The sequence below is a fragment of the Cardiocondyla obscurior genome, linkage group LG09 (assembly GCF_019399895.1).
Source record: "Cardiocondyla obscurior isolate alpha-2009 linkage group LG09, Cobs3.1, whole genome shotgun sequence".
Classification (NCBI taxonomy): Eukaryota; Metazoa; Arthropoda; class Insecta; order Hymenoptera; family Formicidae; genus Cardiocondyla; species Cardiocondyla obscurior.
In genome coordinates, this window is record NC_091872.1 from 315,684 (window position 1) to 341,038 (window position 25,355).

At 33.7% G+C, this 25,355-nt stretch overlaps 4 protein-coding genes across 4 annotated transcripts; 3 read left to right on the forward strand and 1 right to left on the reverse strand.

Annotated features, from left to right (window-relative positions):
* Positions 1-1,931: 1,931 nt before the first annotated feature.
* Positions 1,932-2,814, reverse strand: LOC139105592 (DNA ligase 1-like). Its single transcript, XM_070661783.1, has 2 exons — positions 2,218-2,814; positions 1,932-2,156 (listed from the first exon to the last, which is right to left on the reverse strand). Exons 1-2 carry the CDS (start codon positions 2,812-2,814, stop codon positions 1,932-1,934), a joined length of 822 nt encoding a protein of 273 aa, XP_070517884.1.
* Positions 2,815-6,193: 3,379 nt separating this feature from the next.
* On the forward strand, positions 6,194-7,264 carry LOC139105593 (golgin subfamily A member 6-like protein 24). The gene has a single exon (XM_070661784.1). It carries the CDS (start codon positions 6,194-6,196, stop codon positions 7,262-7,264), a length of 1,071 nt encoding a protein of 356 aa, XP_070517885.1.
* An 8,961-nt stretch (positions 7,265-16,225) lies between these two features.
* Positions 16,226-17,755, forward strand: LOC139105594 (uncharacterized). Its single transcript, XM_070661785.1, has 2 exons — positions 16,226-16,703; positions 16,845-17,755. Exons 1-2 carry the CDS (start codon positions 16,226-16,228, stop codon positions 17,753-17,755), a joined length of 1,389 nt encoding a protein of 462 aa, XP_070517886.1.
* Positions 17,756-20,067: 2,312 nt separating this feature from the next.
* Positions 20,068-24,510, forward strand: LOC139105595 (uncharacterized). Its single transcript, XM_070661786.1, has 2 exons — positions 20,068-21,142; positions 23,660-24,510. Exons 1-2 carry the CDS (start codon positions 20,068-20,070, stop codon positions 24,508-24,510), a joined length of 1,926 nt encoding a protein of 641 aa, XP_070517887.1.
* The last annotated feature ends 845 nt before the right edge of the window (positions 24,511-25,355 follow it).

Consider the following 25,355-nt stretch of genomic DNA (forward strand, 5'->3'; position numbering starts at 1 on the left):
TCCCAACTCCTCCCGTCCCCCCAGATTACACACTCCTCCCAAACATGTTTCCACGTTTCCTCCTTATCCAAACACATCCTGCACTTTTTTTTCTATTTCCTCCCAGTATCTATTTCCCCTCATATCATCCCCCACTCTAAACCTTCCCACCCTTTGCCATTTCTCCTCCTTCCATCCCTTCGTTAAATATTCCGGTACTCCTTCCTCCTTTATTTTTCCATAATCCTTATTAAATTTCCCCATTCTTATTTTTTCCCATCTCTCTTTTCTTTGCAATTCTTTATCTTTTACCACTATCTCTTCACCTCTCATTCTCTCTTCTTCTCTTCTTTCTTCTATCCTCTCCAGCGTCCACCCCAATCTTTCAAAGAATTCCTCCCTTTCTTTTTCCCATTTCCCACTTGTTTTTCCTTCCCTCGCTCTCTCCTTCATTTCTACCCAGCATCCTCTTGCCAAAACCCCCCCCTCTTCCTTCTTCCAATCTTTTCTCATATTTCCAAGCCCTCATTCCCGCTTTCCCAGACAACTTTTTCTTCTGAAATTCTTCTCTCATTATATACCCCGGCACACTTCTACTTACCCTCATTATTCATCTTAAATACCTCTTATGTACCATTTCAATCTCTTCCCTTTCCTTTTACCCCCATATCTCCACCCCATAGCTTATTATTGTCCATACAAGCCTGTCAAACAGCCATAGTCTTTTGCCCCAATCTTTTCCAAATTTCTTTTTGCCAATATTCCATATTTGTCCCATCACCCTTGCTGCTTTCTTTACTCTTTCCTTCACGTGCTCTTTCTGATCTCCATTCCTTGTCACCACATAACCCAAATAATTAAATTTTTTAACCTCTTCTATTTCTTTACCCATTTACACTCACTTTACCCTTTTCCATCTCCCTCTTTCTTTTCGGCACCTCATCACTCTTGTCTTATCCACATTTACCTCCAATCCCTTTTTTCCACATATTCCTCTAATGTCTTCAACATTCCCTTTATTCATGCTTCCGTTTCTGCAATCAATGCAATATCATCCGCGTATGCCAGCGAGTACACCCTTCTGCCTTTTATCTTAGTTCCGCCCCATCCACCCTTTTCCAATTCCTGGTCCAAGTCTGCCAGCAGGATCGTGAATAAACTCGGGCTCAGCGGACATCCCTGCCTCACCCCTCTCACCGTCCAAAATTTTCTCCCTCCCTCTTTTTTTACTCTAACTTTGCTACTCGTCTCTTCCATTATCTCTTCGCACCTTTTTACCAACCCCTCCCTTATCCCCCTATTTCTCATTGCTTCCATCAATTTTCTTCTGTCCACAGAATCGAAGGCTGCCTTCATATCAATAAAAGCTATTACTAGCTTCCCCTCCTTTCCCTCTATTCTTCTATTTATCAGGTGGTTTAAAACATAAATTTGATCCAGCGTCCCCATGTATCTCCTGAACCCTGCCTGACTCTGTGGAACTATTTTCTTTTCTTCCACTTCTTCTCTTATCCTTTCCTCCAAGACCGAAGCATATACTTTATACCCTGTTTGTGTCAGTGTCACCCCTCTGTACTCTTCCACTTTTTCTCCTTTTCCTTTCTTTAAGACTGGCACAACTATCCCTTTCCTCCATTCTTCTGGAAACCCTTCTTCTTTCCACACCCTTTTGCATATTTCCCATAGCTCTTCTTTCACCTTCTCTCCCTCTTCTCTCCACGTCTCATTTTCAATGTCATCACTCCTTGCTGCCTTTCCCTTTTTCAGCTTTTTTGTTACCTTTTCAAACTCCTCTCTTTCCATCTCCTTTTCCTCATCTCCCTCCTTACTTCTCTCTACTTCCCCTCCCACTCTCCACTCCACTCCTCCCAGTACCCCCCTAAATTATTCTTCCCATTCTCTTATTTCAATCTTCTCATCCACTCCCCTCCTACCCTTCCTTTCTTTGTTTACTATTTTCCACACTTCTCTTCTTCTGTCTTTGCCTGCTCCACTTCCTTTTCCCATTTCCTTTTCTCCTCCTCTTTCTTTCTATCACATAGCTTCTTATACTCCCTTTTACTTTTCTTATATTCATTCCCACTCCCCTCACCCTTTCTCCATTCTTCCAGTTCTTCTTTAACCTTCGTTTTATTCCTTCTGCATTCTTCGTCCCACCAATCTTCTACAGCTTTGTCCTTTTTTTTCCCCATCCTCATTATTCACTTCTCTTCTTACTTCGTTTTTTACTTCTCTTACCCATTCACTCAGGTCTTTCAATTTTCCCTCCTTTTTCTTCTTTCCTTCTTTCTTTCTTTTAAACCCTTCCTCAAACAGCTTCTTTTCATTTTCATTCCATTTTAACCTTCCCCTTCTTTCTTCATTCTTATTCCATTTCCTTTTCTGCCCCCCTCCTTCCACCATTACTATTATCGGGTGGTGGTCCGAATCTACTTCTCCTCCTACTCTCATCTCCTTAATTCTTCTTTTTGTCTCTCCATTACAAATCACGTAATCAATCACTGTTTCCCCTCTACCCCCTGTATACGTCCACTCTCCTTCCTCATCCCTCTTTACACATCCGTTTAAAATTCCCCACCCCTCCTCTTCCAGCATTTTACATAATTTCCTACCCTCCCCCGTTATCTTTTTATCCTTTAATCTTCTTTTCTTCTCCTCTCCCTCTTCCTCCACAAATTCATCCCAGATTCCTCCCTCCTCTCCCGTCCTCACATTAAAATCTCCTCCTATTAAATAATTACATCCTTCCTCCTTCTCCTCCATCCACTCTTTCATCATTTCCGCCACCTCCTCCATATTATCACTAATATAAACTCCTATTATTTTCCATTTCATCCTCCCTCAGCATATCTTTATACCCAATACCCCCTTCTTTTCTTCCATTTTTCTTTCTTTTTTCTCTTCAAAATCCTTCCTCCATCCTATTACCATTCTTCCCATTGCTCTTCCCTTCCTATTCCTTTTCTTTGCTTCTTCCTATATTCATTTGTATTCTTTTGGTAACTTTCCCTTAATCCTACCCCATTTTTTTTCCTGCAACCATGTCTCACACATAAAAATCACATCCCACTGTTCTAATTTTTTCCAAAAATCTTTATCCTTATTTTCTACTCTCGCCACGTTCCAAAAACCCACTCTTATTACACTTTCCTTTTTTCTTTTCTTCATTTTTGTTTTTCTTTCCTTTCCTTCTTCTTCCTCCTTCTCTCCTTCCATACTTCTTCCATTATTCATTCCACTTTCTTCACCTTCTCTTTTTCCGCCTTTCTCTAAAAACTCATATTACTTTTATTTACCATTATCTTTTTTTTGTTCTTTTCCTCTTCTTATTCCCTTATCTTTACTTCCGGCCACTTTCTCAGCTCATCTTTCATTTCGTCCCATACCCAAAGTTCCTTGTCCACCCACATTTTTTTGTACCCTATTTTCACCTGGCTACTTTCTCTCTTTCTTTTCTCTGCCTTTCTTTTTATTACCCATTCTACCTTCCTCTCATATTCCGTCATGTCATCCCCTATCCATTCCGTTCTCTCCTTTAACTTTCCTTTTTTTTTTCATTATTTCCACCTGGTCCTTAAAATTTTCAAGTTTCACCCATACCATCTTGTATCCTCTCTTATTCATTCCCCCGATCTTATTTACTTCCATTATCTTCGCTTTTACCCCAATCACTTCAAAAATTTCTTCTACCTTTTTTTTTAATTCCTCTTTATTCTCTTCTTTTATTTTTAGGCCCCTTACAATCAAGTTATTTTTCCTCCATTCTTTTCTTTCTCTTTCTTTACCAATATCCAACATCCTCATTCTCTCTTCCAAACCAATTACTCTCCCCTTTACCTCTTTTGCTCCCTCCCGTTCTAGCCCTTCTGTACCCTTCTTCTCCATTACTTTTTTTTTCAATTTCACTTATTCTTTTTTCCAATACCACCTTGTCGTCCCTCCACATCTTCTTTAACTCCTCTATTTCCTTCCTGATTTTTACCTTACATTTCATTAAAACTTCCATCTGCTCTTGAATCTTAGCAAATCCGCCTCTCATTTCCTTCATTATCATCCCCAATCCTTCCACTTCTTTCTCCTTTCTTTCTACATTCTTTTCCACTCCTTCTTCCCCCATGCCCTTTATCGGCGATCTTAACACTCTATTACTCCTCTTAAATCCTTGCATACTTTCCATTTCCCCTCCTTCCTCTTGCCTCTCCTTTCTCTTTTCTGCCTTTTGAAATGCCTTCATAATGGGGAGGCTGTTTGCTCTCTCCCTCATCAGGCCTTCCACCCTCGCCGGCCTTCCTGGTTTCCTTTTCTTCTCCTCTCCTTGCTCCTACACCTTTTTCACTTTCTCCTTCCATATCTTTCATTCCTTCAATTTTTTCTCTTTTTTCTTTACTCATTTTATCACTTTATCCTTTTTCTTCTTATTTAAAACCTTTTCTTCCTTTCCAGTTTCTCTTCTCTTTTTCCTTACCTTTTACTATCTGTTACTTCCTTCTAACCTCTCGACACTGTTTACTACTTTTACTTTTTATTCCCAATTTTCTTAAATTTCTTTTTGTTACTACTCTCTTCCCTTTAACCACCCTCCTTCCAGCCCTTTTCTTTTGTCCTCCTTTGTCCCCTTTCCCCTTTCCTCTTCCCCCCTTTCTTTGTTTTAACTCTCTACCTTTGTTCTTTATTCCAAGCCTTTCTAACCTCAAAACTCACCTTCTATTTTTTCCCAAATTTCTCCCTCAGCCCTTTTCCCACACTATTTCCTTCACTTCCCCTTTTTACTCCTTCCTTCCCACCCACCTTTTGCCCACCACCCTCTCTTTACTTCCTCAAAAACCTTTCCAAAAACCTTATTTCCACAGGCACACTGACATACACTCATCCACTCACTACGCTGTCGGAAACGAAAGTCTAATAAATAAAATAATACACTATATTATTTTAATAATTAATATAAGAAAATACGGAAGTATGGATATATGGATACATAAAATAGAATAAAAAGAAAAACAGCATACGTATTTTTTTTTTTAATTTTTTAATGATATTTTTTAATGGTTTTTTTTCTTTAAAAAAATGAAAAATTAAATGAAATATTGCGCGCGCGCAGCGCGCGTCTGGTTTGTTCTATTATTACAAAAAACAAGGGTAATTTAACATCCGCAATGCTACGGTTAAAAAATTTAGAGCAGGCGTATTGCACGCAGGCTCACAAATTAATATTTGTTAAAGCGCGAAAAAATACGGACGTCGTTAACGATTCGCGCTAATACGGCATTTGAGGTGAAACTTAAAGAAAAAAAACTAGATAGCTAGAAAATCCGCGCGTAGCATTAGGTCACACAAAACACTATAATTGCAAAAATACGGTTCTCAAAGAATTACGGAAAGTTAGAACAAAATATGCATGATTTTGAGCAACATATATCAACGTATAAATAACGATAGGAACCAAATGTTGGAATTGATCTATTAATCTTTACCATGTTAAAGCCATGCCGTTAATCCAGCATTTAATACATCGTATTTCAGGAAAAATGATGTAAAGCTGTAGAAAATTAAGCGCATAACGTAACTCGTTAGATAGTGTTTTAAGGAATAAAAAAAAAATTCAATTAAACATTCAAGACAAATCTAGGAATTATAATTAATGGTCGTAGATGAGAATAAAGGGTTAACGCGAAACGTTTAAGGTTTGAAATTTGCAGGAGTGTACGATGTCAATGTTAGTGCAAAGTAATATTGTTTAATTTAAGTTAATCTTACAATTAAAGAGAGTTAAATTGAGATTATCAAAAAATATAATTAAAAAAATAAAAATAAAATTAATGGAACTATAAAATTAGATAATGTAACATTCGCGAATTTTGCAACTAATAAAGAAAATGAGAGGACTTTCGTTTCCGATTGCAGAGCGAACGGTTGTGTATCTGAGCGAGTGCGTGTAGAAAAAGGTTTTGTGGGAGTAAAATAGTTTTCAGAGGTAAAGGGTTGGTTTGAGAGGAAAGAGGGAAGGGTTTTTAAGGAGGGCAAGTGAGGGTAAAGGGTAGAGGTAAGAATAAAGGGAGAAATCTGGGAAAGTATAAGGCGGAGGTATTTGGAGGTTAGGTTGGCAGAGACAGGGAAAAAACCGAGTGTAGACAAAGGAAAGGAGATAGGTGAGAGGGTGAAAGGGGAAGTAAACGGGAATAAAGACAAAGAAAAGAGGCTTAGAACAATCTGGAAAATGAGTGAACAAATGAAGGAAAATGCTGAGATGGGAAAAGAGGAAAAAGGAGAGGAAAAAATGAAGAAGAAAGTGGGAAGGCCGGCAAAAATGGAAATGCTGAAAAGGGAAAGATCCAATAGCTTGCAAATAATGAAAGCATGGAAACAAGGAGAAAAAAGGAAAGATAGGCAAGAAGAAAAAGGTGAAGTAGAAGGTTTGATAGGATTCAGAAAAAGTGTGAAAGTTTATAGGTCACCGGTGAAAGCAACAGAAGAGGGTGGTGAAAGAGGAATAAGTAAGGAAGGTTTTGAAGAGGTGATAAAAGAGATGAGAAGTGGATTCGCTAGGATCCAAGCGCAGATGGAGGAGGTAAGGGAAATAAAGGTACAAATCAGAAAGGAAATAGAAGATTTGAAGAAAATATGGAAAAAAGAGAAGATAGATTTAGAGAAAAAAATGGATAGGATGAAAAAAAAAAATAGGGGAAAAAAATATGAGGGAGGTAAAATGGAAATACCAGCAGAGATACAGGAAAAGGTTTTAAGTTTGGAAGAAAGAACGAGAATGTTGGAAATGGCAAAAAAAAGAGAAAAGAAAGAATGGAGGAAAAACAATTTAATAATAAGAGGTATAAAGATAAAAAGTGAAGAAAAAAAGGCGCTGAAAGAACAAGTGAAAGAAATAATTGAAGTAACAGGTGTGAAAGCAAAGATAGAGGATGTAAATAAGATAGGAGGAGAGAATAAAGGAGGTTATGGTATGGTATGGGTAAAGATGGAAAACTTTAAAGAAAAACTGGAAATACTAAGATGCAAGGGAAAACTAAAGGACAGGGCGGAATGGATAGGAGACGATCTGACAGAATATGAAAGGAAAGTGGAATGGCTCATAAAGAGAGAAGCGGATAGATTGAAAAGAGAAGGAAAACAGGTAAAAATAGGATACAAGAAGATATGGGTAAATAAAGAAATGTGGATATGGGATGATTTGAAGGAAGAATTGAGAAAATGGGATGGAGCGAAAAAGTTTGAAAAAGAAGGAAATAAAAGGAAGAGGGTGATAGTGGATAGATTGAATGCAAGTTTTTAAAAAGGAGCGGAAGAAGAGAAGGAAATGAGTTGAAAAAAGTGGATAGAAAAGATGAGGAAGGAGGAAAAGAAAAGGACAAAGAAAAAAATAGAAAAAGGAAAGATAAAAGGAAAAAAGAGAAAGAAAAGGAGAAAAAGGAGAGAGGAAAGGAAAAGGCGGAGATAAAAGATAGAAACGTGAGAATAGTTTTTTGGAACGTGGCAGGAATAGAAAACAAGGATGAAGCTTTCTGGAAGAACATACAGAAATGGGATGTGATTTATATGTGTGAAACATGGTTGGAAGAAAAAAAATGGAATGGGTTAAGAAGCAGACTGCCAAAGGGCTACAAATGGTTAAATAAAGGGGCAGAAAAGAAAAATAAGAAGGGGAGGGTAATGGGGGGAATGGTGATGGGATGGAAGGAGGAATTGAAAGAAGAAGGAGAATTAGAATTTGAAGCTAGAAAAGAAATGATAGGAATAAAGATAAAAAGTGGAAAAGTATGGTGGAAAATAGCAGGGGTATATGTAAACGAGAATTTAGAAGACATAACAGAGAATATGAGAAATTGGATGGATGAAAAAGAAGAAGGAACGAGATATCTGATAGGGGGAGACTTTAATGTGAGGACGGGAGAAAAGGGCGGATTATGGGATGATGAAAAAGGAGAAGAAGATAAGGAAGAGAGAAAAAGGAAAACAAAGGATAAAAAAATTACAGGAAAAGGAAAAAAATTTCGTAAAGTTTTGGAAGAAGCAGAATGGGGAATAGTCAATGGTTGTACAAGAGGAGATGAAGAGGGTGAATGGACATATGTAGAGGGAAGAGGAAAAACAGTGATAGACTATGTGATCAGTAACGTGGAATCAAAAGGAGAAATAGTAGAAATGAAGGTGTGAGAGGAAGTGGACTCATACCACTTACCCTTAATAGTGACGATAAAAAGGGAAGGAGGAAAGAGGAGAAGCTGTAAATATGGTAAAAAAAAGAGCACGAGACTAGCTTGGAGTGAGAAGGAGAGGAAAATTTTCAGGGAAAAATATAAAAAAAAAAGAGAGAAAAAAAACAATACGGAGGAAAATTGGAGAAGTTTTAGTAAGGAACTGGAAAAAACAAAGAAAGTAGTTAAAAAGGAAATAAAAAAAGAGGAGGGGGAAAAACCAAAAAAAAGATTGTGGAATGAGGATTGTAAAAGGAAAAAAGGTGAAGTAAAGGAAGAAATGCGAAAATGGAGGAAAAGGGAAGGAAGTGAGAAGAATTGTAAAAAGATGAAAAGTGAATATAAGAAGCTATGTGAGGAGAAAAAATTGCAAGAAAAGATGAGATGGGAGAAAGAAATAGAAAACATTAGAACAGATGGAGAAGTATGGAAAGTCGTAAACAAGGGAAGAAAAAAAAGGAAGGAAGTGGAGGAAAAAATAAGGATTGAAGAATGGGACGGATATTTTAAGGAAATGTTAGGAGGAGTGGAATGGAGAGTAAGAGAAGAAATAGGAGGAGAAAGAATAGAAGACAATGAGGAAGATATAAATAGAGAAGAATTTGAAAAGGTAATAAAAAAGTTGAAAAAAGGAAAAGCAGCAGGAAGCGATGATTTAGAAAATGAAATATGGAAATGGGGAGGGGGGGGGAAGTAAAAGAGAAACTATGGGAAATGTGCAAAAGGGTATGGAGGGGGGAGGGGATGCCGGAGGAATGGAGAGAAGGTGTGGTAGTTCCGGTGTTAAAAAAAGGAAAAGGTGAAAAAGTAGAAAAGTATAGAGGGATAACGTTGACACAGACTGCGTACAAAGTGTATGCATCTGTTAGCAGAAAGATTAAGAAAGGATATAGAAGAAAAAAGAATATTACCGCAGAGTCAGGCCGGTTTTAGAAGAGACGTGGGGACAGTAGACCAGATATATGTGTTAAATTTCCTGCTAAATAAGAAGATAGAGGAAAAGGAAGGAAAAATGGTAATAGCGTTTATAGATATGAGAGCGGCTTTTGACTCTGTAGATAGGAGAAAATTGGTGGAAACAATGAAGAAAAGAGGGATAGGAGAGGGATTGAAAAGAAGATGTGAAGAAATATTAATGGAAACGGTGAATAAAGTTAAGGTGAAGGATAAAGAAAAGAAAAGGTTTTGGACGACAAAGGGAGTAAGACAGGGGTGTCCGCTTAGCCCCAGCTTGTTCACACTCTTGTTGGCGGATATAGAGGAAGAATTAGAAAAAGGAGGATGGGGGTATAAGAATAGAAAACAGGAGAGTTTACTCGCTGACATACGCGGATGACATTGCACTACTGGCAGAAAATGAGGCAGGGATGAAAGGAATGATTAAAAACATGGAAGAATATGTAAAGGAAAAAGGATTGGAAGTGAATGTAAAGAAAACAAAGATAATGAGGTGTAGAAAGGGGGGAGGGAGATGGAAAAAAACTAAATGGGTATGGAAAGGGGAAGAAATAGAGGAAGTAAAAAGTTTCAAGTATTTGGGATACATAATCATGAGAAATGGAGAGTAGAAGAAGCATGTAAAGGACTGAGTAAAAAGAGCGGCAAGAATAATGGGGCAGGTGTGGAGTATAGGTAAAGAAAATTCGGAAAAGATTGGAGTAAAAGAATATGGCTATTTGATAAACTGGTATGGTCGGTTATTAATTATGGCGTGGAAATATGGGGATGGAAGGAAAGAGAAGAGGTGGAGATATTACAGGAAAAATACTTGAGATGGGTGCTGGGAGTAAGAAGATATGTACCTGGATATATAGTGAGAGAAGAGCTACAGAGGGATAAATTGAAAGGTAGAGCAGGGATGAGAGCATGGAAATATAAAAAACGGCTAGAAGAAGGGAAAGGAGGAGATTTAGCAAAATGGTGCTGGGAAGAAATGAAGGGAAGAGCAAGGGAGGGAAGAAGCAAAGGTAAATGGGAAAAAGAAAGAGAAGAATTTTTTGAAAAATTTGGGTGGTCTGGAAAAGAGGTGGAAGATCTAAGAGAAAGAGGAGAAATAAGGGGGGAATATTTGGTGGAAAAAAATAAAGAATGGCAAAGAGAGGAAAGATGGAAAAAAATAAGAGAGTCAAGATTCAATAAGTATTATAAAAAAGTGAAAGAGGAAGGGATACCAGGATATTTGAAATTGGGGTGGAAGGAAGAAAAATGGCAAAGAGTGGCAAAATTTAGATTAGGGGAGGAAATGAGAGGAAATAAATATTGGAAGGGGAAGGAGAAAAGAAAATGTAGAATTTGTTTGAAGAAAGAAGAAACGTGGGAACATATATGGGAGGAATGTATAGACTGGGGAAACGAGAATAGTTGAGAGGAGATGGTGGAGGAAATTCTGGGAGGGGAAGGAAGGGGGGTTGATTGGTTAGAAACTTTGGAAAGAATAAGGGAGGGAAATGGGAGTGAATGAAAGTATGAAAGAGGTTAAAAAAAAATAAAGAAATAAAATAAAGAGCGTCGGAAGCGGGGGTCCAAAGGTAGAATTTAAGGTAAAATAAGGCGGAATATAGTTAAGGTATGAATAAAAGTGTGATCTCTCTTTCTCTCTCGACGCGCAAGCAATAGAATAGAAGCGTAAAAAGGCGTAGGATATAAGTTTGATTTTCAGGAATTGTTGCAGGAAGAAAGAAGATTATAAAAGTAAAAATAAGTTAGAGATAAGACAAGTTGTAACGCGTAGATAGGTAAGGGGATAATGATGATGAGAAGGAAAAGTGTAAAAGAAAAGGAGGAATTTGTTAAGAAGAGGAAAAGGATATAGAAAGGAACGAAAAAGTGGCGGAAAGTATTTTGTTTTTGTTATATAAAAGTATGAAGTTTTAAGATATAGTTTATGGGAAAATGTAAAACAAATCTGTGGGATGCGAAAGTCCCGGTGTACCTCTAAGGAGATGAATAAACACCTTTATATATAAAGAAAATGAGATCAGCGTAGAATAATTATTATTATTAAAGAATCGCATTTGTTAAACTTTCGTATGCTGTAACTATGCAATATTAATTCATACAAGTTATTGATAATTTAGCTTACCAATAACGCAGCAATAATTGCAATAAATATAATAAAAAAGTATAATTATTAACGTACGCGTCGAAACAGTGTTATGCGTATTAGTTAAACGTTAAAGACGTTATTAAAAGTTTATTACGTTATTTTAAACTAATTTTAACGGATTTTTTTATACATAAAATATAAAATGGTATTTGAATTTAGTAATATATTTTATTTAAGTTTTGTCATAAGTTTAAAAAAATAATGCAATTAATCATTTTCAGAATAATAAAATTTACGGAAATTCCCAAAAAAAAACAATTCAACAATTTACGAAGTAGGAAATTGAATAATAGAATTATTAATAATAAAAAGGTATGATATTTTTCCTATAAAAATTAATAGTTTAAATAATTATTTTTTTTTTAATATAAATCATTTTTTTAATAAAATTATAATGTATGTTCTTTAGGGTTAAAAACATATATTAAATTGAAACAAATATTTAAAAAAAAATCAATTAACTGATAAATATTTTAATTTTTTTTTTTTTATTTCTATAACTTAATTTTATTTAAAAAAAAAAAAAATATGTTTTTTAAAAAAAAGAACCTATTTTCCAAATATAAAAAAAAACATAATTAAATTTAAACAAATTTTTAATTTAAAAAAAAAAGATTAAAAGGTTTAAAAAAAACGTACTTTATTTTAGAAATTTTTCATTTCAATATAAATTAAAAAAAAAGAAAAAAAAAAACCAAATTAATTTCACACTTTCACTAATTCTCTCTTTAACAAACTCTAGTATTTTAAATTAAAATAAATCTATTTTATAGGGATAAAATAGAATCGAATTGTAAAATAAGCGGCTAGTTTTTTTTTTTTTTTTTTTAAATTATGCAACAAAATAATAATTTGAGGTTGCTTAGCGCCATTAAAAAAAAAAAAAAAAAAAATTAAAATTTTGAGGCTGCTTTGCGCCAAATTTATTTTAATAAAAAAAAGAAATAAATTGTAATTTATTGGCTGCCTAGTGCATAAAAAAAAATTAAAATTAATAAAAAAAAAAAGGCTGCTTAGCGCCAACATAAAATACAAATTAATTAATTACAATACATTGCGTATTTATTTGTGTAGCGGTCGACGCATTTTGTGAACGCAGCATAATGCGTCATCTGCTACAGCGTAAGTTAACCTAGTAACCTATCAACCATGACAGCTTGAGCTGTCATTAAGAGGAGTTTGCCTCCACTCCGCTAGGTGGATTGGAGGCAAATTCAATTCTCGGTAGTAAAAATGGCCATCCAACTGGTCATATACTGGACCAGTTGGTCGGTCAAAGTCGCTAATGATCTGCTCTAATAAAGTAATCAGAAGCCAAAAGTGTCTTAACCCGCTGAAGTGTACGCTGACATACAGAAGCACCCGAGGCAAAGTGTCTTAACCCCAAATGAACGAGTTCTCTTGTAAAAGAGTAAAAAGAGGGAAGCGAGTCAAGAAGATCATTACTTCAGCCTTCCTGCCTTCTTCACCGGAGAGCGACAAGAAGAATCTTCCGAGGATACTTAGCATCGAGAACTTCAAAGGACGAGTAAAAATCCTACCGAGAAAAAAACTCGACGAGGGAATCCAACTCCTGCCCTGGAAACTCATCCCGATAGACGACCCTCAACAGAGAACTCAACAGAAGACCGGAATCAAGGCAGAGCCATCTACAGCTGAGACCAGAATCCAGGCAGAGCCATCTTCAGCTGAGACCGGAATCCAGGCAGAACCATCTATAACTGAGACTGGAATCCAGGCAGAGATCTTCAAAATAGACGAAGCGACGCAGACGGAGGAAACAGAGATCTTCCCACTGAAATATCTTGGCGACGACAAGTGGGGGCCAATTCTGGTCACACTAACTGAACCTCACATAAGCTACCGCGAACGCCGACAGGACAAATAGAAAGTCCTCGGCATTTTGAAAGGCGCCCAACTCAAAGGGCGCCGCCTAAAATATTGCAAACTAAATAATTGTTAAAAAGTTGTAAATTAATATTAATAAAAATTTATGTTGAAAAATATTTGGAGAACCACTGATTCTACCATAATTTGAAAAAAGGGTCTGCTAATTTTAATTAAATTGAAATTAAGAGACAGCTTAGAACCAATAATTTATTTAAAAAAAAAGATTGCGTTAATAAAAAAAAGGCTGCTTTGCGCCATAATAAAATTTTACAAAAAAAAAGTTTACGAAACTAATTGAAAAAAGGGCTTGCTTTACGCCATAATTTAAACAAATAAAATTTTAAAAGAAAAATTAAAAAAAAAAAAAGGCTGCTTTGCGCTATTTTTTAATAAAAAAAAACAAATTAAAAAGTTAAGACTGCTTTGCACCAAAAAAAATAAAAAAAAAAAGAGTGCCAAAACAAATATAATTATAAAAATGATATCTAAAACAGAAATAATTAATTTAAAAGAAAAAGAAAGAAATGAAATAATTAATGGAGAATGGTTAAGTGATAAGCATATGGATCACTTTAATTTTCTAGTAGAAAAATTTACAAATTATAAACCAGTCGAAACCTGGCGTGTATAAATACCAAAAACAATAAAATCCATATCCTCTTTACAAAAACATATTCAGATATTATATAGTTCAGATGGACATTGGGTTTGTTGTTTTTATAATACAAAAAATATATTTATTTATGACTCATTAAATAAGAAAAAAATTCATAATGATCATATGATAATGTTAACTAAAATATTGCCTTTCTTTAATTATAAGGAAAATTGTGTTAAATTTCCGACAGTACAACAACAACCAAATGGTAATGATTGTAGTGTATTTTCAATAACATTTGCAATATCATTGTTATATAATATTAAACCTGAAAAAGTTAAATATGATTGGAGTTTAATGCGTCCCCATTTATTAAAATTATTTGAAAATAATATAATTGAACATTTTCCACAAAATTTAAAGAAGGTAAACCACAAGAGGTAATTTCATTGGCAGTTACTAAAATGCGAGAAGCAGAAGCATTTCGTTTAAGGATAAAACGACATATTGAAAAAAAAGAAGAAAATAAACAGAAAAATGAATTTAAAAAAAGAAAATTAAATAACAAAAATAATGAAATTAATACAGTAAACAATGAAATAACATTGAAACCAATAATAGAAAATTATAATTTAGTTAATTTAGAAAAAGATAATAATACAAAAGAAATTAAAAAAGAAGTCAATGTATTAAATTCAAAAAATGATGAAAAAATTCTTAATAAAATTAATTAAAAAAATTAAAATAAGAGGGTAAGCGAAAATGATAATTTCGAGAATTTACTTGCTGTAAAGCGAATTAAAAAAGAATTGGATTATAATAGTAATAATGAAATAACTATTAATAGAGCTAAACAAGTTGAATGTTATAAAAAAAATATAATTTATTATCGTTTAAAGAAAAGGGAAAACTATTTTAAAAATCTAAATATAAATCGTGAAAAACAAAGGTATTATAAAAATTTGCCAAAAAATAAATATAAAAGGCGAATACATTATTTAAAATTAAAAGCAACTAAATTCAATTTAATTAAAAAAAATTATATTACCTTAAAAAATAATTAAAAAAATAAAACAATATTAAATCATAGATCTTTATTAAAATGTAAATCTTTATTAAAGAAAAAAATATATAAAAAATTAAATTTTGAAAATAGAATTGAAAAACAATTACAATCGGAACGTATTGTACAGACTTGCATGAATATTAGAAATCATTTTATTTCTAATTTATACAAAACAATTTCAATTATAAAAAAGAATGCAAAAATTTCTTTAATTTTGGAAAAAGAATGTATTAATCCTAAAGATAAATTACATGCATTATGTGGACTATCCAAACATACGGCTACTACAGAAAGTTATTGTCGAGAAACAATTTATCGTGAATTACAAAGTAATGAACTTCTTGTACTTAATTCAGAAGGTAAAATATGTAATTTATTACCAACAATTAATGGTACAGCCCAAAAAAATTGGTTATGTTCTACAATATGTAAAGTGGATAATCCTTTAATAATAGATCGTTACTTAAATTTATTAGAAGGATTAGGAAAAATTTCACTTAAAAAACTTAATAAATTGTTACCAAAAATAAATATGTGTACACGGGAAAAATTTATACAAAAAAAAAAAACATACAGAAAGTTGTTATATAGATATATCAAAATGTAATGCATTGAATTTATCATTACAAAAATTATCTCCACATTTTCCAATAGTTAGACAAATACAATCAAAAATATATGAATTAACACGATATTATCGTAAAATTATAAAATTCGAAAAAATAATAAAAAAAGGAGATTTAGAAGAAATAAAGAAAATTATATATTCAACAGAATTTTTAATAAAGACTCATAGAAATACAATAAGTGAAGAAGAAATATTTACAAAATATAAAAGTGCATTTATGGCATTAACAAAAAGAACAATGGACACGCCAAAGCATGTATGTCTGTCTTGTGAAAGATTATGTTATTTAAAAAATGTTACAAATATTAAGAAAATAAAATCACAAATTCATACAGCAGATTGGATAAATTTAATTGCTTATTTGGAAAAACAAAATTCAAAAAATGATAAAATTTGTAATTATTGTGAAAGAAAATTTAGAAATGGAATATTACCTGCTTATTGCATTTTAAATAATTTAATTGTAGAACAAATACCAGAAGAAATCTCTTCATTAAATACATTTGAAAAAATTTTAATACAAAGAGCAAAAGCTTTTCAAACAATTGTTAAAATGAGTACAGTAATGAATAAAAAAATACCACAAAAACAAATGGTACCAAAGGTTAAAGGTAGAACGTTTCATTTACCATTACCAATTCAAGAAACTTGGAATAAAATTTGTAAAAAAACAGATGCCATAAATAATAATTATAAATTATATATTTTAATAAGAGGAATTCCAACAAAACAAAAAATTATCTGGGAAGAAATGGTAGATTTAAATAAAGTATTTAATGCACTAAAATGGTTAAAAGAAAACAATCCTATTTGTAAGCAAATAATTTTACCAAATACACCAGAAGAATTATGTTTAAATAATATGAAAGAAAATGAATTTAAAATAGAAAAAGATGAAAATACAGAAAAAAATAATTTAAAAAGTGATGTAAAAATTAATAAAATAAAATTAGAAAATAAAGATTATAAAAACAATAAAGGAATGATGAGTGAGGTAAACGAAAATGATAATTATTATGAACAATATACAATTTATCCTTTGTATGAGAAAAAAATAAATAAATCTGTTTCGGCATTATACCAAATGTTAAAAATTGAAGAATTACCAATAAATAATAGAGAAAAAAGCTTGGATTTATTATGTTTCCCAGATTTATTTCCATTTGGAAAAAATGGACAACACGAAAATAGAAAAATAAGATTATTAGATCATGAATACATTAAATTACGTATACAATCTAAACATAAACAATTTAGAATAAATATACAATATTTATTCTTCTTATTAAATAATGCAAATATTAGACAATTAAGTTGAGGTATTTATCATAAACTGAATGTAACGAATTTAAGAAATCGATATACTGCAGGTGATTATTTAAAAGCAGTACAAAATGAATTATTGGAGGCAAATATAAATGCAATTTTTTCAACATTAAGAAATACTGAACAATTTTGGCGTAAACCAAAAAATGATTTAAATTGTATGATACACCATTATGGTCCAGCAACTTGGTTTTTAACATTAAGTCCATCTGAATGGTTATGGGAAGATTTAGAGGAATATATTCGTGAAATAAATAATTGGAAAAATGAATCAATAAATATAAATGAATTAATTGCTCGAGATCCAGTATCAACATCAAGATTCCTCGAAAATAAATTTCAAGGAATAATAGATTTTATATGTGCAAATAGTAATCCAATAGGAAAGGTAAAACATTATTTTTGGAGAAGAGAATATCAAGGAAAAGGAATACAACATTTTCATATAATTATTTGGATAGAAAATGCACCGATAATTGGTGAATCAACAAGTATGGAAGTTGGAGATTTCATAACAAAACATATAAGTTGTAAAATACCTAATTCAAAATTATCACCAATATTATATAAACGAGTAATAACACATCAACAACATAAACATAATGATTATTGTTTACGAAATAAAAAAATAGGACGAAAAGTTGTACGAATTTGTCGATTTGGATTTCCAAGAAGAATAACTAAAACATTTCTAATGAGAGATGTAATTAGTGCAATAGCTAGTCGTAAACAATTAAAACAGAAAAGTAGATTGTATGATTTACCACGAACAGAAAAAGAAAAAAATATAAATGATTATAATCCAATTCTTCTAACTGCTTGGGAAGGAAATATGGATATCCAATTTATTGGAGAAAAATCAAATCTAGTAGTTAGTCGTTTTGAGCGTTACATTCCTAGCTCAGGACTGGTCAGTTTGGCTAGACAGCCACGAGATAAATCTTGGATTGGCTAGCTAGTCACTAGATGACGGCTAGGTTAAATTTCCACTCGGGTAGTAAGCAGATAAACAGCGTAATATTTGACACAGGCATAACCCTCTAACATTAATTAAAGATTGGAGACGTATAATAAAATTATAATTTAATTATTTTTTAAAAAATGGGGAAAAAAAACGTTTACAAAAAATTAAAAAAAAAAAGAGTTGCGAAATTATTTATGGAATCACTAAAAAATAAAATTATAAAATTAAATTGTATATATAAAGGTGTTTATTCATCTCCTTAGAGGTACACCGGGACTTTCGCATCCCACAGATTTGTTTTACACTTTCTCATAAAATATATCTTAAAACTTCATACTTATTATATAACAAAAACAAAATACTTTCCGCCACTTTTTCGTTCCTTTCTATATCCTTTTCCTTTTCTTAACAAATTCCTCCTTTTCTTTTACATTTTTCCTTCTCATCATCATTACCCCCTTACATATCTACGCATTACAACTTGTCTTATCTCTAACTTATTTTTACTTTTATAATCTTCTTTCTTCCTGTAACAATTCCTGAAAATAAAACTTATATCCTACGCCTTTTTACGCTTCTATTCTATTACTTGCGCGTCGAGAGAGAGAGAGAGAGATCACACTTTCATTCATACCTTTACTATATTCCGCCTTATTTTACCTTAAATTTTACCTTTGGACCCCCGCTTCCAACGCTCTTTATTTATAAAATTAAATTGTAATTAAAAAAATTTTTTTTAAAAAAAAGGATAATTTAAAAAATATTTTAACTAAAAAAAAAAAAAATTAATAATAAAAAAAAAGATATATTTTAAAAAAACTTTTTTAAAAAAAATAAAAAAAAACGTCAAGTAAACGAACTGAATTCCTAAAAAAAAAAAAAAGCAATGATATCAGAAAAAAACGTCAAGTTAGAGAAAGAATATTAACAAAAATTAAAGTAAAAAAAAGTTAAAGAAAAAACTTGACCCTGCGTACGAATTTAAAAACCACAAAAAACAAAAAAAAGCAGCGAAAAGTTTTTTCTTTAACTTTGTTTTACTTTAATTTTTGTTAATATTCTTTCTCTAACTTGACGTTTTTCTGATATCATTGCTTTTTTTTTTTTATTTTTTTTTATTTTAGGAATTCAGTTCGTTCACTAGACGTTTTTTTTTACTTTCTTTTAAAAAGTTTTTTTTAAATATTTGTAATAACGGAAACCTGATCATTCGCGATAAAATTTTTGAGCGGGTCAGCAATTTTAGGTATTTAGGCTCGATTATTAACCAAACTAATAAAATAAGACAAGAGCTTAAGAAAAGATTACATTTGGGGAATGCATGCTTTTATTCGGTTAATAAACTACTTGGTTCGCGGATTCTGTCTAAGCGTTTAAAAATTAGAATTTACAAAACAATCATTCTACCGGTAGCCCTCTATGGCAGCGAAGCGTGGTCACTTACGTTACAAGACGAGAAAAAATTTAGAGTATTTGAAAACAAAATACTTCGAAAAATCTTCGGTGCTAAGCGCGATGAGGAAACGGGCGAATGGAGAAAATTACATAACGTAGAATTGCATCAATTATACAATAGTCCGAATATTATTAACGTCATAAAATCGCGTTGATTGAGATGGGCAGGTCACGTGGCGCGTATAGATGAAGACCGAACCGCGCATAAAATTCTAATTGGTAAACCTAATGGGAAAAGACCATTGGGTAGACCAAGACGTAGGTGGGAAGATAATATCAGAATGGATCTTAACATGATGGGGTACGAGGGGCGCGAATGGAGGGATTTTGCTCAGGAAAGGGAACGTTGGCGAGATTTGGTATTTGCGGCAATGAACTTCCGAGTTCCTAACGCCACCTAATAATGATAATAATATATGTAGTTATGTATCCAGGTTTTAATTTGTGCAACAGATCGATTATTCAAGCACTTATTTTTTTCTTTTTGTTAGATGTTAGCTAACGTTTTGCGCTACGATAGTAATTAAGAGCAAGGTCCAGGACCGATATCAGTTGCAAAACGCTGACGGCAACGTCGAGCAGTCAGTCTTTGTACGAACCTCTTGCAAATATCATATAGTAGTCATCATGTAGAATTAAAGAATATAGTTTATCAAGTATTTCTTTTATTTACGAATTTGGAACGTCCTCCGATTCTCTCCACAACACAACAAATTGGCGACGAGGATGGGATATAATTACGTACGTGTTGTGTGTGGAAAATGAGTACGAGACCTGTCACAATTACGAGTACAATTACAACGACAGCCTCACGGGTGATTAAAGAAAAATTGTAGACCTATTTCATCATGGCTGAGACAGTGGTCCACAGCAATTTCGCAATCGAGCTTTTCGATCCACAAGTCACAAATTGGAAGCGTTGGTTGCAACGTTTTAAAGGCGCTGTTACGATCTTCAAGGTTCCGGAGACACAAAAGGTAGCCTATTTATTACATTTTATTGGCTCAGCGTCCTTCGATTACATTTGCGATAAAGTGGCACCTGCGGATTCGTACTCAAAATCGTACTCTTATTTGACGGAAAAATTGGAGGAATATTATGCACCGTCACCTCTAGAAATCGCTGAAAATTACCGTTTCCATCAAAGGAAACAAAATGAGAGCGAAACGGTGCAACAATTCGTTGCCGCTCTCCATAAATTGAGCATCAACTGCAAATTCGGCCAGTACCTGCAGACGGCCCTGAGGAATCAATTAGTTTTTGGACTTCTAAGTAAGCGGGTACAATCGAGATTACTGGAAACCAAGGATCTCATTTTTGAAAAAGCGGTGGAAATGGCAGCCGATATGGAGCTAACCGAAAGGGACGTCGCGCAACTTCAATCTAGCCCGGTTAATTTGTCAACGGTCAACCAGAAACCGAGTTGGAAGAAAAAAACCAGCACATCAAGAACAAAAGTCTTTCCGAGAAATCCACTTACAGATAAGAATCGCAGCGGCATGAGATCATCATTCGCTATCACATCCGGCTCAAATATCTTTTGTTTCAGATGCGGCAGTCAACACTTAGCTACTAATTACGCTTTAGATAGAAATATAACTTGTCGTGCGTGCGGAATCAAGGGCCACTTGCAAAAAGTTTGTAAAAGGAAAAGTCGTGCTTCAACCAAGGAACTGGCCGAAGTTTTAGTAGCACGAGCGGAGCACAGTCAATTCCGAGAAAAATATTATTGTACAGTACGCCTGGAAGAAAAAAAAGCACGTTTTGAAATTGATAGTGGAGCCGCTGTCACGGTCGTAATTAAAGCATTCGCGAAACAGTTTTGCTCGGGAAAAAGAATCGAGAAATCGGATTTACAATTAGTTACATTTTGCAAAACCACAATTCCGGTAATCGGCTATGTCAAGGTTTTGGTTCATTACGGTAATATTACGCGTGTTTTACATATGTACAGTCACCGGCAATAATGGCCTGTCACACTGCGGCGACGGCGGCTCCCGTGCGTGAGGTGGGGTAGTGTGCGTGAGGCCTCACCGCGGATCGCGTACGTGAGGCGCGGAACGCCGAAAGGAGCGAGAGGACGGGGGAAAATTTGGTGGGGGGCGTTCTCATGCTCGCTCTCGCTCGCGACCCGTGAGTGTGAGAGAGAAAGCATGAGTGAACGCTAAGGAATTATTATAGGCGCACCTTCGCTCTCTCTCTTGCACGCGTTCGTGTTTATACAGGTAGACAAGGATAGAAGTATATCGCAAGAGTACGCTATTAATTCTAGCGTATACTTTAAGACATTTCGCGACTTTTAACAATCGAAATTAAATACTCATGTTACTTATATTGTAAATATATATTTTTACATTACGTATAATTTAATTTTGAGATAATTTTCGTTTTCTGTCTTGAGAAATACAATTTTTTTCTCTCTCACACTCACGGGTCGCGAGCGAGAGAGAGCATGAGAACGCCCCCCACCAAATTTTCCCCCGTCCTCTAGCTCCTTTCGGCGTTCCGCGCCTCACGTACGCGATCCGCGGTGAGGCTTCACGCACACTACCCCACCTCACGCACGGGAGCCGCCGTCGCCGCAGTGCGACAGGCCATTATTGCCGGTGACTGTACAACCGTACACACGTAGACCTAGGTTCGCCCCGATAATAAAACGTTAACATTACAAACCCATGTGGAACAGTTCAAACGTAGATCTAGGTTCGCTCCATTATGATATAACATGGTAATGTAAAGAAAGAAAAAAAAAAACTTGGCGTTGCGAAACCAAATCTTTAAAATCGAAAGAAAGTAAAAAAAAAATATTAAATAAAAAAAGTAAAAAAAAATAATTAAAAAAAAATTTAAATAAAAAATATTGAAACTAAGCAATGCAACTAATTTTTCACGTCTATAAAAAAAAAGATGTAAAGAAGGTGAGAGATATAATAATAACAAAAATATTGAAAATGGGCAATGCAACAAATTTTTTGCCGTCCCACTTGTACAGACTGCGGACTGTCGGATGTATTTTAAATTTTTAATATACATCCGGTGTGGTTACAAAAATCTGATGCATAGCACATCGTAAAGAACAAAATTATAATTTGAGATTTTAAAGATTTGGTTTCGCAACGCCAAGTTTTTTTTTTTTCTTTCTTTACATTACCATGTTATATCATAATGGGGCGAACCTAGATCTACGTTTGTACTGTTCCACATGGGTTTGTAATGTTAACGTTTTATTATCGGGGCGAACCTAGGTCTACGTGTGTACGGTTGTACATGGGTTTATAACTTTTAAAATTTTCTAGCTTTTTTAGGTTCTTGGCGCTATTATTTGATCTCATTAGTTTTATAAAGAGTATTTTATATTAAAGTACACATTTTATGTTCTATTTTTGGGGAGTCTTTTTTCACTGGAGTCTTGGTTTTGAGGGTCTTTTTTTTTAGAAGTCTTGGTTTTGCTTAAACATAATTTTCTATTTTCTTCAGGTTCTTGGCGCAATTATTTGATCTCATTAGTTTTATAAAGAGTATTTGATATTAATGTACACATTTTATGTTCTATTTTGGATTGGAGGAGTCTTTTTTTTTGTAGTCTTTTTGTAGGAGTCTTTTTTAGGAATTATTTTTTTAGAGAAGTCTTTTTTTGGGAGGAGTTTTGGTTTAGAGAGTTCTTTTTTGGTAGGGGTTCTTTTTCTATTTTTGGGGTCTTTTTTCAGTGGAGTCTTGGTTTTGAGGGTCTTTTTTTTTTGAGAAGTCTTGGTTTTGCTTAAACATAATTTTCTATTTTCTTCAGGTTCTTGGCGCAATTATTTGATCTCATTAGTTTTATAGAGAGTATTTGATATTAATGTACACATTTTATGTTCTATTTTGGATTGGAGGAGTCTTTTTTTTGTAGTCTTTTGTAGGAGTCTTTTTAGGAATTATTTTTTTAGAGAAGTCTTTTTGGAAGGAGTTTTGGTTTAGGGAGTTCTTTTTGGTAGGCGTTCTTTTTTGGGAAATCTTTGTTTGAGGGAGTTTTGGTTTTCGTGGAATCTTTTTATGGAAGTCTCGATTTTACTTAAAAAGTTTGTCGAGAATGCTTTTCGCGCGCTTATACTTGGCGCTTTTTTATACCTTTTTTTAAAAAAAGGTAATTTTTGGGAGATATAATTTTACAAGATTCCCGTGTCTTAATTCCGACAAAATTAACAGGAAAAATCTTACAAGAAATTCATTCCGAACATTTGGGAATCGTTAAAATGAAAACTTTTGCACGACAATACGTGTGGTGGCCTCGAATCGATCAGGACATTGAAAAATTAGCAACAGACTGCAGAAATTGTAATTTAGTCCGTAATAACCCACCATTATCAAAAAACTGCGAATGGGAAACCCCCTCTGCTCCTTTTGAACGCGTACACATAGATTATGCGGGCCCTTTTCTAGGACATTACTTTTTCATTTTAGTGGATGCATATACAAAATGGCCCGAAGCTTACATTACAAAAGACCTGACCAGTTACACTACAATAAGAAAATGTAAACAAATATTCTTTATTTTCGGTTTCCCAAAAATAATCGTTTCCGATAACGGTAGGCATTTTACTTCCAACGAATTTGCCACTTTTGTTAAGACTAATGGTATCATACATAAAACTACAGCACCTTTTCACCCGGCAACAAACGGCCAAGCTGAACATTTCGTTCAAACATTAAAACTTCACCTGAAAAAGAAGTTCCAAACAGGTTCAATTCGTACCTCCACTTTGGAAGAGGCAGTACAACAAATACTTTTTCAATATCGCACCACTCCGCATGTAGTCATTGACATGTCACCGGCTGAAAGGATGTTTAGTAGAAAATTACGCACTAGATTAAGTTTATTACTACCGGATAAGAATACGTTCAATTCCAGAAAACATCCGGACATACGCAAATTTCTTCTTGGAGACAGAGTTCAGTGCCGAAATTACTACGGACGCACCAAATGGATTTTCGGACGAATAGAAAAAAGCCTGGGTTTCGCTTATTACCTTGTGCGCCTGGACAACGGAAAAGCATGGAAACGTCACGTCAATCAAATACTTAAAACTGGCAACATTCCTAGTGAAAAACCATGGGACTACAACCCGCCGGATTATGATCAACATCAAGTAAATAGAGACTCGGACCAAAAAGAAAAGGAAACAGAGCCAAAAAGATCCCTAGTTAAAGTATCTCCCGCAAGGACTTCGCCACCGAAGCTTTCTCCTTCACCTCGAAGATCCGAGCGACCCAGAGCTCCCCCGGAACGTTACGGAGAAATTATTTGGCATTAGGCCACGTTCAATTAGATTTGTTAAATAGTTAACTTTGCGTTTTAGTTTAGTATAGTTTTTACTAGCAGGGGAAGAGTTGTTAGATGTTAGCTAACGTTTTGCGCTACGATAGTAATTAAGAGCAAGGTCCAGGACCGATATCAGTTGCAAAACGCTGACGGCAACGTCGAGCAGTCAGTCTTTGTACGAACCTCTTGCAAATATCATATAGTAGTCATCATGTAGAATTAAAGAATATAGTTTATCAAGCATTTCTTTTATTTACGAATTTGCAACGTCCTCCGATTCTCTCCACAACACAACACTTTTACATAAAAAATTTTCATGTTAGATGGTAACTGCTTGATGCTAATTTCCTTTTGAAATACTTTAAATATAGTATTTCGCTCTTTTTTTATCCATCGTGTTCTTTTTGTTATACCAAATGGAAATGCTGTAAAGTAAATCATTCAACATTAAAATCAATTTCTTGTTCGATTCGGAAAGAAGTTGATATAGAAATAAGATATAGAAAGCGGCACAGATTTAGTTAAAATTTTTATACGCAACAAATGATATTGATACAAGGATATGGCACCTTGAATTGATAATTAAACACCTTAACACGTTAAAAGATCAAAATTGTTTGTACTTAAAAGAAAAAAAACATTCGTACACGTTTTCTTCAAAATAATATTAGCAATAAATGTTTTTATTTACAACATTTTCACTTGTTAAATTCCCAAGTTATTAGAGAGTCGCCGTTTAAAATAAAAATGTTTAATAAGATTTAATAGAAATAAGTTTTATTATATTTAAAAAAACAATAGTAAATATGATTTAAAGAAGTATACTGTTATGTGAGT

What these genes read in the sequence shown, in the direction of transcription:
- LOC139105594 (XM_070661785.1), top strand. Translation starts at nt 16,226, where the DNA reads ATGGTAGATTTAAATAAAGTATTTAATGCACTAAAATGGTTAAAAGAA. An exon ending in TCATGAATACATTAAATTAC is followed by an intron (nt 16,704 to 16,844) that starts GTATACAATCTA and finishes GATATACTGCAG; the next exon opens with GTGATTATTTAAAAGCAGTA.
- LOC139105595 (XM_070661786.1), top strand. Translation starts at nt 20,068, where the DNA reads ATGGCTGAGACAGTGGTCCACAGCAATTTCGCAATCGAGCTTTTCGAT. An exon ending in CAAGGTTTTGGTTCATTACG is followed by an intron (nt 21,143 to 23,659) that starts GTAATATTACGC and finishes TTTTCATTTTAG; the next exon opens with TGGATGCATATACAAAATGG.
- LOC139105593 (XM_070661784.1), top strand. Translation starts at nt 6,194, where the DNA reads ATGAGTGAACAAATGAAGGAAAATGCTGAGATGGGAAAAGAGGAAAAA.
- LOC139105592 (XM_070661783.1), bottom strand. Translation starts at nt 2,814, where the DNA reads ATGAAATGGAAAATAATAGGAGTTTATATTAGTGATAATATGGAGGAG. An exon ending in TGAAAGACCTGAGTGAATGG is followed by an intron (nt 2,157 to 2,217) that starts GTAAGAGAAGTA and finishes GGGAAAAAAAAG; the next exon opens with GACAAAGCTGTAGAAGATTG.